Below are 16,092 nucleotides of genomic sequence, written 5' to 3' on the forward strand. Positions count from 1 at the left end.
TACTGGAGATGAAGCGCCGCAAGCCTTAGGTGCACTACCCGGTGATGAACCTACCATCAGAAGAAGATGTGCAAATGGCATTAGGAAGTTCTCTCACATTGGATAGAGAATGAACCTAAAGAGAAATGGTCCTTATTCCATGACCGAGGTGGGGCTAGGTATGGGATAATGACGACAAATATAGCGGAGGTGTACAATTGGGTGATGCGGGGTGTGAGAGGTCTACCGCTTGTTGCAATCGTTGAGTTCATAATGCATGGGAGTTGCAAATATTTTCAGGAGCGGTTCAGAGCCATAGGACCATTTATGACAAACCCCAGTGTTTCGTTCGGCAAGGTGATTACCGAAGAGTTGGAGAAGAGAGGTATAAAAGCAAGCAACCATCGAGTCATTCCCCAAGAGACACGGGAGCACAGGTTTGAGGTTCATTGTGCTGATCGGTCCAGGCGTGGCATATACCGTACAAGGGTTACACATGAGTGCATTCTTAAGGAAGACGGGACATGCGCATGCACTTGTTAGAAATCGAGACGTCTTCACAGACCTTGTTCTCATGTTATTGCCGCTTGTACAGAGTGCGGCATACGTGAGAGCATGTATGTGTCTCCCTATTTCAAGAAGGAGGCCATACATCACACATGGAGTTCGAAGATATATGACTTCGGTATTGCTGGTTCATTCACAAGTACTAATTCACAAGCCAATTTAATACGAAGCTTAATTTAGTACTAAATGTAACATTAAACAATACTTCCTAAATCGAACCTCCATAATTTTTAACTTTGCTTTTAACTTCTATTGACATTCGGAACATATTTTCTATATTTTCTTTTAAGTTGTATATACAAAGCCAATTTAATAAAATATTACCTTAATTTAGTACTAAATATAACATTAAACAATATAGCATAAAACTAACCTAAATCTAACCCTTTTTCTAACAGTAATTAGCCAAACTAACCTAAACCGCCCTTACGGAGGGCGGCAGGAGGCCGCCTGCAAAATGGCCAGGCCCCCTCCCCCGCGGGCGCGTCGGCCGGCCGTGTGGATTTTGCACTTACCCCCTTCCCGCCCTCCGTAAGGGCGGAAGGGGGCTTGGTGCAAAAATCTGCCCCCGGCCCTAACGGCCGTCCCGCCCGGGCGTCGCGCCATGCGCCACATCAGCATTCCGCCCTCTAGGAGGACGGCAGGAGGCTAGTCTTGTGGTTTTTTGAAACCGAAAATTAAAATGGTAAATAATTTAATAAATAAAATTAAAAATTCCAAAATTTTCACAGCCTGCACTGCTCAGCAAACACGACTAGCGTTCTCATGGCCGATGCAGACTTATCTAGATCGCTTAGAAAAAAGATACTGAATTAGTGAGGTTAATGTCACTAGGAACAAAAACTGAGTTATTGCTAACATAATACTGTTCAGAAAAAACCAATGTTGGAGACCACAGCTTATCAACAATTTAAGTGTTTTTCTTCTCCTCAGAACAAATACAAGTCCTCAGAACGTGTAGGTTCCTAGATACTGTGATGCAAGTTCCAAAATAACTGAAGAAATTGTAGCTACTGACCACTGAAGAAAATGTAGCAGGCAAATTACAAGATCGTAGATACTGATAGTATCATTGCATTGCATTGATATATATATATACATATATGGCAAAATTTGCTACGGGGCATCGAAAAAACGTGTAATTAGCCGATGGACACCGTAAGATCACGAACTTACTGCAGGGCACCACAAAAATGTGGTAATTAGCTGGTAGACACTCCGGCCATTATTTTATTAATTTTGGGGTCAAAAATTTAAAAATGATAGAATTGCCCTCGGTGGTTGGTTCGCCGCCGTCCTCGCCGTAGCTAGGTCGCCGCTGCTGTCGTCTACTCAATCGCCCTATAGGCTAGGGTTTGGGTGGGTGCGGCGCCGAGATCGACTGGCTCTGGTTCGACTGGACCTAGTCGTCATAACGGGTTGGCTACTGAGGAAAATCTTGTTATATTTTCAATTTTTTACTCTAAAATTAATAAAATAATGATTGGAGTGTCTACCAGCTAATTACAAAATTTTTATGTTGTCCTACAGCAAATTCGTGATCTTACGGTGTCCACCAGCTAATTACATATTTTTTCGATGCGTTATAGCAAATTTTGCATATATATATATATATATATATATATATATCATCTCAGTTCAAACCAAATCAAAATGGCATGTACCACCCAGTTCAAACAAATGCTCACAATACAAATAATATCTGATTCAATTTCTTCAGCAGCCGATGGCAAGTGTTCCCGTATAAGTGGAAGAAAATTGCACCCTCTTCAAAAGAGGTAATCCTGAAGAGAAGCATTGTAAGCACCATGAAACAGTACAACATTTCGTTTTCGGAAGAACTAATAAATCTCACAAAGAAAAACTTGCCTTGGTTCTATTGGATGCTTCTCTTCATCATAATCTACTTGCGCGGCATCATAAAGATGGCATATTTCTCGCAGTGATTCATCAACTTCATGCATGTCTCCTTTCCGACTTCTCCATATTTGTGTAAAAAATTAATGAACAAAAACTTGAATAAAAATGTGTGAAACAGTATAAGAAGGCGTAGCACATCTTTTCGCCGGATGTGAAGCAAATGATTCATCGAAAAAAAATTTCTAGTGACAAGAAATTTACCGATGGTAGCTTAGCCGGGGGAGACAACGGTCACCGGCCGGCGCGGTGTCACCAGAGTGAGCTTGCGGCCGGCGCGGGCGAGCACCTCTCCCAGCGGGCTCGCGCGGTGGACAGGCCTTCTCCTCCACCACACCCCAGCAGCCCGCGCAGCAGCAATCGACCGCCGCAGCCTGCCGCCGCCGTCCGCCGAGCACAGACCGGTCGAGGCAGTCGGGGAGCACGGACGCGTCGCATGGCAGTCCACCACGGTCGTCGTTGCCACAGCCGCCGCCGCCCGCGCAGCCGCAGTCGTCCGCCGCCGCTGTCCGTCGAGCACGGATCGGTCGAGCCCGCCGTATCCGCTGTCGCTCGCCGTAGCCACTAGCCACAGCCGTCTCGCATGTGCTCAGCGCCAGGCGTCACTATGCCCTAACTGTAAATGGATCTGGCCTCACTCTACCCTAGAAGTTAATGGGTCGGCCCGAGAACCTTTTGGCATCAAATTTTGGGGCCAACCCGCCCGATCTAACGGGCTGACCCGCCTCCCTAGTAGGCTGAGTCACAAATATACCTACTACGCATTATTACGAACAAAACTATTATGTATGTACTAACATGCACAAATAATTTTCCTCTATGCATATTTTTCATATATCCATCATTGTATATTTGTATTTCAACATTATGTACAACATTTATATAGTGTAAATTAATAATCACTCAACAACAAAATATTATTAACTATCTTTGTATGAAATATTATTTGTAATAGGCTATTTTTTAATTTTTTTCCTCCGAAATTTTCGTTTATGATTTTTAATTACGCCGAAAATACATATTTTTCATGAATTTCTTTGACAAAACTATACTATATATCAATCTATACAACATATATTTTTTCCATTAAATTTTCTCAAAATTTTAAATTCTCCTCAAATTTAAACTCAAAACCGCGGTACATACCGTACCGCGCCTCCACGGTAAGGCCGATTACCAGAAACCATGACGGTGGCTCCTCCAGCCCTCTGCACTCGCCAATGGGAGAGCAACCTAGACTTACCATTGGGGAGGGTATTTGGTATCCTATATCCGTACCTAGAGGTGGGACTTGCGCCATGCTAGGCTAGCACGACCTAGCCCGTCGTGCTTCGTGCCTATTCAGGATGTGCTGAGCCATGTCAGCATGCAGGTGGCAGTGTCGAGGCCCAAGCATGGCCCAAAAGCAAGTTGGGCCAGTTCAGGCCATGCCAGCCCAAGCACGGCCCATGTGTAGTGGTAGAGTACCTGTAGGGTCACTGGGTCACTGCTCCGCCTTCGTTGCGCCGCGAGCTGTCATTGTCTCTGGTGCTGCATGTTGCTCTGTGCCACTGCTGCCTTCTCCATGACGTGGCCCTCCGCCGGCACCACCTCTTGCACCGCCTGGCGCACCACGTCGCCGCCTTTTGCGTCGTGTCGGCCATTGGGGCAAAGCAGTAATGGTTAAAGGAAACCAAGAAGCAAGGAGGGAAAAATAAAAATAAGGTGGAAAACCTAAAAAGGTGAGAGGAAAAAGAAAAATAAAATAATTATTAAATATGATTGAAGTATCACATCCACAAGGAATGAGATAATTATGTTCATTGTTCAATTTGATTTAATTATTATACATTTTAATAGTTGCATTATCAACACCAAAAACAAATTGTAAATACTGTAAATAGATTGAGACACAAAATTGTGAGAAATAATATATTACTAATCAGAATATATAGATGTTGCCTCGTTAAAACCTTATGCTAGCTCTAGGTTAGGGTTCCCGTAAGGAAAAAAGAGTATACCTAGTTTACATATAATATGAGTTACTCCCTATGGACCACAATCATCATTGATGAGACCAATTTTTGCCACCATTGTAGCAGCCAGCTCTTGATCTGTAGATGCTGCCGCATCCATTCATCAGCTTCCCTCTAGTCTTTAAGAAAAAGATTATCTCAACTGTTTCGGGTGTCAGGCATGACCGCATGACCTTCATTCTTGAATAATTCCTCCAGTTGCGCTAAATGCTTCTTATGAAGAGATAGAGGATGCCGAAACCAGTAGAATGTATCAGGCAAGGAAATTGACATCATCGCCATCAAGCATTAGATCATGATCAGTGTGTGTGGTGTTGAGGTAGTGGTTAAGCTCTGAATCTGAGTTCCACTTTGATCTGTTCTCTGAGGATGGAAAGGTTTGGTCATTAACTTTAAACTTCTTCCACAAATTTAAGGCACTTGATTTGCTTGCTTTCTTTTGTGTGGTTTGCTTAGGGACTTGAGGAGTAACACCAAGCTTGGTCCGGTATAGATGGAAAAGCTTCAGAATAATCGAGTCCCGCTACATCACCAATTGATTCGAAAGCAATCTTCATAATTTTCAATTTTTTATGAGGATCAAGTATCAAAGCAAAACAATAAAGGTGTGGAATAGCAGCAAAGTATTTGAGAAAATTTTCTTCCATGGGTTGAACAATGGTAGATAAGATTTATTTAGACCGGTTTTCATCTAAAACAAGTGATAACTTCCAAATCCATTCAAGCACCAAACAAGATGTAGCATAGTAAATTCCTGATAATTGAACTGAATGCAATAGCGATCTTCTAGTCCTGATATGTGAGAATAAAAAATTCACCATTGTCGTCCTCATCGGCATCTCTCATTCTGGCATGCATCGAATTGATGAAAGTAGAAATTAACTCCTCATACCCTTTCACCTGACGCAGCAAGAGGTATGTTGTGTTCCACCTATGTTTGACATCAATTCCAAACATTCACCGTGGTTTATTCTTTGCTTTGTAGTACTCTTGGAACCTCAATTTCACCACCGTGTTACCTCCAATGAAACAAACAACTCAGGAAATTTTGTTCAACAAGTTATCAATAACACTCATACCTCCAATGAAACAAACAACTCAGGAAATTTTGTTCAACAAGTTATCAATAACACTCATACCTCCATGACAAATAGATCACATACATTAAAATCAATAATCAATAGGTTGCATGCACTATTATCGATATGTTGTTAATGACATTAGTGCCTAATTGAATGATGAGGTTGGTCATGTGACAAATGCATCTTTGATGAATAACATAGCCCACAACATAGCTTTGCAGTTGTGGCTCCAAAATAGTCACGACCATCGTGTTTGCTGATGCATTGTCAAGAATAATGGACACAACCCTATATTGTAAATTGAATCCTTGCAACATCTCTAGGATTGTTGTGGTAATGGCTTATCCCATATGTGACACCAGGAGTTTGAATCCTACAATTATCTTATTTACTAGCGTATTGTTGTCAAGGTGATGAACAACAGCACTAGGATAAGATGTTCATTGTTGCTTGGATGTCTATATATCCATGTACTTACTGAACCGTCAAGGCCAAAGCTCAGTTGTGTCTGCTTTGCTCCCGCCAGTGCCTTCTCCTTGAGATGCATCAAGTAATGTTGGTCGAGATGTCATGTCCCCGAACTAGAAGCTATAGACAGAAAAATATCACAATATTTACATTTAGCACGAAGCCACGAAGTACCATTTTGCCCTCAACCATCACCTTGAACTCCTCCCTTCTGGCAGATAGCTAGGCCTCATCATGTGGTGTGGGCAAAGTCGTGTCGTTGGTATTGGCGGAGATGTTGGCCTCGATAGTGGATTGGCTGAGCTAACCTTCCTCATCTCCCTCTAGACCATCCATATGTCAATCATCCGTCCCGTAGTCCTTCATGCCCGGAGATAGCTGGCGGGCATTGGTGGACCTATGGGAAGGATTGGTTGGAGAGTCTTGGCGAAACTTCTCTAACAGTCTCGATGACGATGAGGTCGACACCTTAAGGGTACCACCTCTTATTTTCTATCTAGAGAATGAAGACTAGAAGAGGATGAGAGAAGAGAGGATGTGTCTTGTGCATTTGTGTTGAAAAGATGTGGTCAAATTATATAATGAGAGGTCAGCTCAAGTTGAATAGGTGACACTGTGGTAGTGTCATGTGAACAATGAACATGAACTAGCATGTTGGTAGCTGGCCTTGCAGTATGCAGTATGTACTCTGTAGACTTCTGGTCTTTGGTTGTAACACCCTGCCACCAAAATCTACATTAGTCCGCTCTACACGTTGAGTGGACCCACGTTCACATGATATCCCGCTTACATTTTCCTCCTTGCTTCATGTAAAAGGGTTAACTCGAGAATACCATGATTGGAGCACCAAGGCTCATAAGCAGGGCTCTCACCCACCTAAACTTCTAAGGTAGTATTAAACCATCATTACACATCCACTTCTGGGTCACATGGACCAAACACGCACTACTACTAGCTTCAAACGGACTAGGGTGTTACATTGGTGCACTGGGCATTCGATGTGCGGCCGTCTTATAGCTATACTCTCGGGTCTAGGCAACGGCTGATGGGCGACCAGTTGACTTCCGATGAGCGATGCGAGGTGGTGATGGGCGATGAATGAACGAAAGCTAAGAAGCAAGAAGGACAGCAGCCGAGGGTGACTCCACGACTAGGTGAGGGCACATCAGTGCCGACACAAGGTCATGTCCCGACCGCGTCACCGTGTTTGCTAGTCTACCGCCCGTGTGAACGTGAAGCAGTCGTTTTCTTGTGTTAGCTATAGTCTTCGGTGGTGGCGGTGTTTCGACTTCTCCCCTTCCCCTGCCTTTAAAACTAAGCGAACGGCGCTAGCGAAGCATGGGCATGGGCTGCATGGTGGCGTGTTTAGTGTGGGTGAAGTTTGACGTGTCGGGCAGAAGGCAACAGGTGCAATCCTGCTGGAGAAGTGGCAGCAGCGCCCCGCGCGCTCTGCCCTCAAGCTGAAAATGCGAGCTACCTTGGCGCTCCGCACAACAGCATCCTCATCCTGTCATGCACCGGCGTGACATCCCAGCGACGGAGGAGGATGCCACAAGCCGCGGTCCGACACGACCCTAGCTATAGCCGCCTACATGGCGACGTCAGCACCAGGAGCGACCGACTGGGAGACGATGGTCATGGTGGTGGCAAAACGTCTCCTCCCCATGGAACAACGTTGTGCGGACTTACCGGCAATTATGACGGTGCTGGCGGACGGCCTAGCCACTAATGGCCTAGGTACACACCTAGCCCAACAACCTGATTTCATGCTATCAAGCCATTTTTCGCGTTAGGGTATTCCTAACCTAATGACTAGGATGGTGTCCATAACATTGAATAAGTTGCCATCTAGGATAAAAGATGATGTGGTAAGTGAATAAATGAGAAAAGAGAATGAAACCATGTCTTGCATGAGACATGGTTTCTACACAACATTCAAGATATCATGTGAGATAAGTAGCATTAAATTGAGTATGAAATAGTGGTGTTTGCATTAGAAGAGTAGTGTCTAGTACTAGTTTCTTGATGATGTGAAGTTTATGGAAACTACATCTAGTCTTATGGGTTGGGAATGCCCTTATGAAGCCATTTTTTGCACTGAGGCAGCGTAGGCACTGCCCATTAGTCAGGTCATATCGTGCAACCCGTCGTGCTAGCCAACGGAGCACGAGACCGTCCCACGTGCATGCTGTGTCGACCCGACGCATACACGTGTCGTGTCGTGCTTTTACCTATGCCATGGGTTGGCCCGTGAAAGCACGGCCCAAGTCCCTACATTATCCATACCTAGTTTTATCCATACCTATTTTTAGAAAAATTACTGATACCTAAACTAAATTAATCAATGGGTACGAGTAACCAATGGGTAAGGGAAGAGACATATGTGGGTCCTACATGTAGAAACTGATCAACATTTACATAAAGTTGCTCTTATACATATTCATCGTATCAAATTTTAGTCATATTTGATAAATTTTTACAGTGTGAATGTGAGTTTAAAAATTTTAGGTCTGGATTTATACATGCTAAATGAGTATGAATAAAATTGATAAATTGGGTAATATAGACCATCTTCATACCCAAAATTTCAATGGGTAGAGTATGGGTAATGAATAGCCAATGGTATGTCTAGGGCAGCCCCCTTGGGCCATTGCCCAGACGAGCAGCAGGAGTGGTGGTGCCATCGCTGCAGCTAGGCTCAGCATGCAACAAGCTCGCCGGAAGTGGTCCAGCCACGCCTTGGTCAGGCCCGGAACCTAGGGTGAAGTCCGAACATCCTAGCAACGACAGCGGTGAGGTCGTCAACCTCCATCTCCTCAGGTGTAAGCACCAACCCTTCGCCGATCTCTCTCTGGGTGTGGGGAAAACAATGAACTGCTTGGCTACTGCCTAGCTTTGGTGACGCTCGTTTGATCTATCGATCACGTACGGGGGTGGATGCAATTAGGATTCCCTTCTACACCAGCTCTCTACCGAAACCGTCCATCCACAGTATATGAAAACTATAATAAAAACATGTTTGAAAAAAATGAATTCAATCTCCATGGTCTCCACGTCTTCTCCGTGGTTTTGGAGTAAAAACCGCACGGTTTTGCCCAAAAACCATGGAAGTTAATTCTAAGGAGAATAAAAGTGGTAAATATTCATAAAATATTTAAAAAGTTATGAATAAAATAGAAAATAAGTAATATGATCTTACATGTAGGACATATTAGTTGATAAATAGAAAAATTTTGGTATAATATTCGAACAATCAATAATGCCAATTTCTACATAAGCAATCAATATACAAATATTTAAAATTCAGGAATGATCCATAATACAATATCAATAGCAAAAATGTTACAATGTGCATTATACAAAATATTATTGTGTTAATGATATAGTCCTACAATAACATTAACTAACTAAGCATATCAAATTAAATGTACATTGCTTTAACATCCTACCAAAGCCAACTACGCAAATCATATTCGTATTAAGTTTTACTAATAATTATTGCATAATATTCTAGGTAATTTACTAACAATCATTTGATGGACAGGTCATGGGCCTCAATGAACTGTAGCACGCTCATCATCTTTTATTCATTTCTGCCCTATTTAATTAGTTTTGGCTAAGATTTTGATCCTACCTATGTTTTTTCGCAAAATTTTATCATAATCTGCTCTACAACCCTATACGTATTACCATGAAATTTTATGATTTCTTCACATTTTTTTAAAAAAAATAAATTGACCAAACTTCATTCGAACAATACCACCACAGTTTGATCGGTTACCATGGCTAACTGTTGCAGTTATTGATGGCCAGGGTTTTCTTTACCGCGCAAGCCACCAAAACCGCAGTACCACACTCCCGTGGGTCCCGCACGTTAACCGTAAAAACCGGGATGAATTTGAATCCAAAAAATTTGAATTTAAACTCGCGCGGTTTTCGCGGCTTACCGCGCGGTAAGCCACGAAAACCGCGGTACTACTTGCTGGAACAACACATGAGAACGGCGGTTACCGCGGCTTACCGTGATGTTTTTGTAGCCAAAACCGTGGTTACCACGAGAAAACCGCGGTTACCGCGAGGAGACCGCGGGTGTGATGTCAAATGCAAAAAAAATTTTAAAAAATCTAAAAAAATACATGAAAAATAGGAAAATATTTTATGACTATATCTATGACAATAGGACAGGTTATAGGGAAAACAAGAAAATTTTCGCATGACATTTTCTAAATTCTTAATATTGCAACATATAAACATACACCGGCATATCACCCTTCACCAAATAATGCACTCCAATAACAAGTAATAATAACTTCATTTTAATTGTTGCGTCACAACTATACCTACAACCCATTATTACAAATAAAACTATTATGTACGTACTAAGATGCACGTATAATTTTTCTCTATACATATTGTTGTGACCTCGCGTCACGAACACAAAGAACGTATATGCAACTACGAAAAATTCAGTCGTACATACGCACAAGAAGTTCAAGTAGACGATGTTCGAAAATGCCTCGGCACTGTATATCTTATTAACCTTGAGTTTTATAGGGTAGGGGTATGGGCTTTTATAGTCTCGGAAAACCCCTTGTACAGTGACCCAAATACCTATGGGTAGTTACTAATAGAGTCTAAGGGTACTAGGGTAAAATGCATGGTTTCTTGGGACCATCATGCCAGCTGTCTTCAGTACTCGAGTGCACTTGAGTGTTGGTCCCCAAGCACCTTGACAAGACTATTTCTCGGAGTCATGAAGAGCAAGCCTCCGCACTTTGACTTGATCCGGACCGCTGAGGGGGTGTTAACGGCGCTTAAGTGTCTGACTCGAATACCCAAGGCATGTTTGGTCAAACATGCCACGGAGACACGATACTCAAATACCAAGACATCTTGGTCGAACATGCCACAGAGGCATGATACTCGAATAACCAAGGCATCTTGGTTGAACATGCCACGGAGACATGATACCCGAATGTCTTCGAGGCTCGCTTTAGGGCGAATAGGATGGGAAGGAGGGACCGGTACTAACACATATTTTCCATATATCCATCGTTGTATATTTGTATTTTAACATTATGTACCCTAGTGCCTAGTGTAAATTAATAATGACTCAACACAAAATATTCTTGACCACCTTCCTATGAAATATTACTTGCAATAGGCTATTTTTTAATTTTGTTTCCCGAAATACTCGTTTATGATTTTTAATTACGCTGGGAATACATTTTTTCATTAATTTCTTTGACAAAACTACACTATATATCAACATATACCACATATATTTTTTTCATTAAATTTCCTCAAATTTTTTAAATTCTCCTTAAATTTAAACTCGGTTACTGCGGCTTACCGAAACCGTGCCTCCGCGGAGAGCACGGTTACCGCGGTAACCGCTAAGGGTTTTCACGGTTTTGCAAACCCTGTTGATGGCAACTATACCCTGCATGCAATTGTGAGTCCCATCAATGGTCTCTATGGTTACAGTTCATGGGGGATTTTTTTTTTCCGGGTTGACGAAATCGAGTGTCGTTTTCGTTCAGTTTGTTCGCTGTTTTAGGTGGACATTTTACATTCAGACTTGATGATTTTATTTTACAGAGTTTTCCTTATGAATCTACTTGATTCATCCATATGGTTGTGTCGGCGGCGGCCTCCCCCAGCGGCGTCGTTGTCGGCCTCTCCCACAGGTGGCAGCAGTGACATCATCAGTCTCCCCCAGAGCGGAACTTAAATCCATACCGGATACTTAATACTCCTCCGTTCTTAAATATTTAACACCGTTAACTTTTTAATACACGTTTGACCATTCGTCTTATTTAAAAAAATTCACATAATAATTAATTATTTTTATATCATTTTATTTATTGTCAAATATACTTTGATGCAAATATATAACATTACATATTGTACAAAAGAATTTGAATAAAACAAATGGTCAAATATGTGTAAAAAATTAACGGCGTCAAACATTTAGGGACAAGGTAGTACCTTTTAACACATGCCACAAATAGCCTATTCCGTAGTAATGTTATTCTTTTGGTGAAGGAAAGATAATACTAATGTTACTTTTCAACGGATGCAATAACTCTGCATGTCCCTGCTGTTTACTTTGATTTTTTTTCCTTACTGTTATGTTTATGCACGTGCCACGTGGAAAACCTAAGTGCCTCACACCAACCAATCAAACTCCAACCCTCTGGGTTTGTTTGTCGTGTAATTTCATTTCCTGAGATATTTTTCGGTCGTATTTGTTGTTTGCAATCCTTTTTTTCCACGCTGGACTCGGTGCTTGCTGCGTGCCCAAGTGCCTATTTCAGTTCTTCAGTATATTCTTCAGGGAGTTCGAGTGAGAGCGTTAGAGTTCAGACTTGGTGAAATTTCCGCAATATCTTCATACGAGTAAGCATGAATGCAAAATGAGAAATTTTATGATTGCTGAAAAATAACTTAGGGTAGAAACTAATATACATCCTGTGTGCTTTTGTAGCCACTTTTTTCCTTGTGGAGTTAGAATGAATTTAGAAAAACATATTAGCGAGAAATTGTTTTTTCTAGAGTAGCTACGTTTGCACCAAATTGATCTAAATTAGTCGTCAGATCCTTTAATATCCACGAAGGGGTGGATCTTAAAGAAAATAATAGCGGGGCGGAATATCTCTTTTCAACCTTTATAATGAACTTGAGTACCTCGTTCTATGCACGTATGATAGATAATTTAGTGATGGCTTAGGGGAGTCGGTATTGCGGTACTGGGGGCTACTGTGGTACTGGGGGCTAGAGACCCTTAACCCTCATAGCAGATCTGCAACTATAACCAAGGTTAACAACATGATTCCAATAATCCTAGCTCAAGAACATACCAAAAAAATAAAAAAATAACTCATATCCAATTACATGCAAATGTTTTCTTTCCAATTCAGTCTAGTCCAAAAAAATAAACAAATCCAACCCCTTAAACTTCTACCTTGATTCCTCAAAATTTCTTAAGTTCAAATCCCAAGTTTAAATTCTAAAATCCTATCCCATAGTCAATATGCTCCGCAACCTAAATATAATAGGTTTGTCAAGGGAAAGGTCATTAAAGAACAACAACATGTGCAGGGGCGAATTTAGCATGTGGTAGCGGGGCACAAGCCCCCGCTAGCCCCGTTAAAGCTATTGGAGCTTCCCCCAAAGACCCCCTAAAATTTCATGTCAAAAATCAACAGAATAAGGGACTGAAACTCTATCTAATTTGTTCGGACCCCTCTAATATCATTGGCTAGATCCGCCTCTGGGCGCATGTAGTAATCAACGGACCCTTGAAGTAGGAATTGCACCACTCCCGGGATCCTTTTCATCTCCTCGCTCAACACTTGCACTCGATCTCTTCCTCGTGTGCCTCGCCATGTCGTGCTCCATTAGCCGCTCCACCATTGTGCGGCAGCATGCGCTCAAGTCTCAGCATAGCCATGGGAAGCGACGAACTAGACACCACCCGGTCTACGAATAAAGATAAGCCGGTAACAACCGCAACGACAGCGAGCATCGGCTAGTAGTGATACCCGCGCACCCATGGCTCCTCATGTTCCTCACGTCAATTTGACCTTAGTACAAGCCATGACCTCCAATCCTATGACCCCGAAGTAACAAATTAGGTGTTGGAACGAACCAAGTACGTAAGGGACTATTTGGGGAACTTTGGCTAGTTGTAGTTTCTTCAATATTCTTCAGCTTCTCAAATGGTTCAAATTCTCGCTCATATTATAAGAACATATACTTGTATGATCTAGAAAATAAATTAAAATAATAGCGGGGAGAATATCTCGTTTCATCCTTTATAATGAACTTCAGTAGCTCGTTCTATGGACATATGACAGAAAATTTAGTGGTGACTTGGGGAGCCGGTACTGGGGGCTAGAGACGTATGTGGATGAATTTGAAGTTGTTGAATGTTATATATGTGGATGAATGTCAAGTTGTTGAATGTTATGTGGATGAATTTGAATCTGTTCTATTTACATTTGTGTGGGTTACTGCTCTATTTAGCTGGGCTAGCCCATTAGTCGACCAGAATGGGTAGGTCCCAAAACAAACGTATGATAGGCTAAGTATAATATATCACAAAATCTCTGATTTCACCCAAAAAAATATGGGCTGCATTCTACTAAAAACCATGATGGTGAATTCTCCAAAATGGACCAATCACCACGGCTGAATAAGCCCAGCCCAACAGAGCCTATCGAAAAAAAAGCTGACGTGGTAGAGGCAGCCACGTCAGATTCCTTGTCACCATGCTGAGATGCCAGTGTTGAGGTGGCATATATCCATGACGTTCCATTTTGTCACTGTGTGCTATATCTAAACTTCCCAAACAACTATTCCATAACGAGTATAGATGTCATTGATGTAGTGAGTCTGTGATGGTTTTTTCTTGCACTGAAGGATTATGACGATGATTCTACGACCATTTTCAGAACCATCACGGATAGTTACCTATGATGGTTTTTAGCATGTCTGTGACCAATGCAAAATGTCATGTATCAACAGGATCCTTGTAGTGGACCCTTAGCCCCCATAGCAGATGTGCAACTATAACCAAGGTTAACAACATGATTCCAATTCTAATAATCCCAGTTCAAGACCAAAAAATAAAATAAAAACCTATATCTAATTAGTTGCAAATGTTTTCTTTCCAATTCTGTCTAGTCCAAAAAGTAAACAAATCCAACCCCTTGAACTTCTACCTTGATTCCAAAAAAATTCTTAAGTTCAAATCTAAAATTTAAATTCTAACAACATATCCCATGGTCAATATTCTCCTCAACCTAAATATAATAGGATTGTCAAGAGAAAGGTCATTAAAGAACAACAACGCATGCAAGGGCGGATTTAGCATGGGGGTAGCGGGGGCACGAGCCCCCGCTAGCACTGTTAAAGCTATTGGAGCTTCCATAAAGACGCCATAAACCTTAATGTCAAAAATCAATAGAATAGGGGCCTAAAACTCTACCTAACTTGTTGTTGACGTAGAAAATAACAACAACGTGTCACACAAGAAGGCCTGGGAGTTACTATAAGACCAGTCCAGTGCAGGACCTAAATTCTTAGATTGTTGAGCGTGCCAGTTAGTTTGATCCTGTAACTGACAGGATATAACATACAGGATATAACATAGAAAACAGTTAAACCCAAAACTACTATCAGGTGGAAGCCGATATCGTTTCAGGACCCTAGTCGATGAGCTAGATGACCAGCTTTACAAGAAATTCATGATGATGAATAGAAATATGCCCAATCAGTTGAATCAGGAGTAGGATAATCACCAAATAGCTCAATCAACCAATCAATCTTAAAAGATCGGACTTAACCAAGATAGTCTTAAGATTAACCAGCTGATCGGACCGATCCAACGCTTATCGCATGCACAATCAGCAGCCGATAGAAGACTAAACATGAAATTTAAGGTAGACTGGATTGACATAGCAATTGCTAGTACAAAACAATAATAACCAAATGCATACATGCTCACGCTAGACCTACAAGATCGGATCTAACCAAGACAGTTCAGATCTAAACATAACCATGTATGAAATCAGTAAAATATTGAAGTGCACGAATAATCAAATATCAGACCAGCGTAATTCATCAATCTATTTCTAATCTTAGCCTGCTAGACAAGTTCCTATAGCTAGATAGAACTAACGTACATAGATCGGACCTAACCGAGACAGTATGCAGTCAAGCATGATATAACCATATGAAATGTGAAGATCGATAAATTTAATAAATAAATCGACGAATTACTTGAGATAATGTTGGCTAGAACTTCAGCGATAGGCCCCCATGAGAGCTTGATCCAATCTGACAATACAAACCCAGTCATCTAGATTGATCGGGCTAAACCGAGACATAACCAAATTGAGTAGAATCGTATTGGCAAATCGAATAAAGCAACTCGTGAGGACTTGATCGAGAACCTATCACTACTTCAAACTATGAAGAGATCAAAGCGACAGTTAGCACTCAGATAAACCGCTGACCAGCTAGGCAGGAGATCGAACTTAATCGAGATAGTTCGA

At 41.7% G+C, this 16,092-nt stretch overlaps 1 protein-coding gene across 1 annotated transcript; it reads right to left on the reverse strand.

The window, feature by feature from the left end:
- Positions 1-2,188: 2,188 nt before the first annotated feature.
- Positions 2,189-3,650, reverse strand: LOC121054434. The gene is made up of 4 exons (XM_040523956.1): positions 3,610-3,650; positions 2,668-3,027; positions 2,416-2,523; positions 2,189-2,330 (listed from the first exon to the last, which is right to left on the reverse strand). The coding sequence occupies exons 1-4, from the start codon at positions 3,648-3,650 to the stop codon at positions 2,231-2,233; spliced, it is 609 nt and encodes a 202-aa protein (XP_040379890.1). The 3' UTR covers positions 2,189-2,230.
- Positions 3,651-16,092: the final 12,442 nt, after the last annotated feature.

Source organism: Oryza brachyantha, chromosome 5 (assembly GCF_000231095.2).
Source record: "Oryza brachyantha chromosome 5, ObraRS2, whole genome shotgun sequence".
Classification (NCBI taxonomy): Eukaryota; Viridiplantae; Streptophyta; class Magnoliopsida; order Poales; family Poaceae; genus Oryza; species Oryza brachyantha.

Coding starts and splice junctions, on each gene's coding strand:
- LOC121054434 (XM_040523956.1), bottom strand. CDS start 3,650: ATGGTTTCTGGTAATCGGCCTTACCGTGGAGGCGCGGTACG. Junction 2,524..2,667: donor CCCCGGCTAAGCTACCATCG/GTAAATTTCTTG, acceptor AATATGGAGAAG/TCGGAAAGGAGACATGCATG. Junction 2,331..2,415: donor AAGCATCCAATAGAACCAAG/GCAAGTTTTTCT, acceptor GCTTCTCTTCAG/GATTACCTCTTTTGAAGAGG.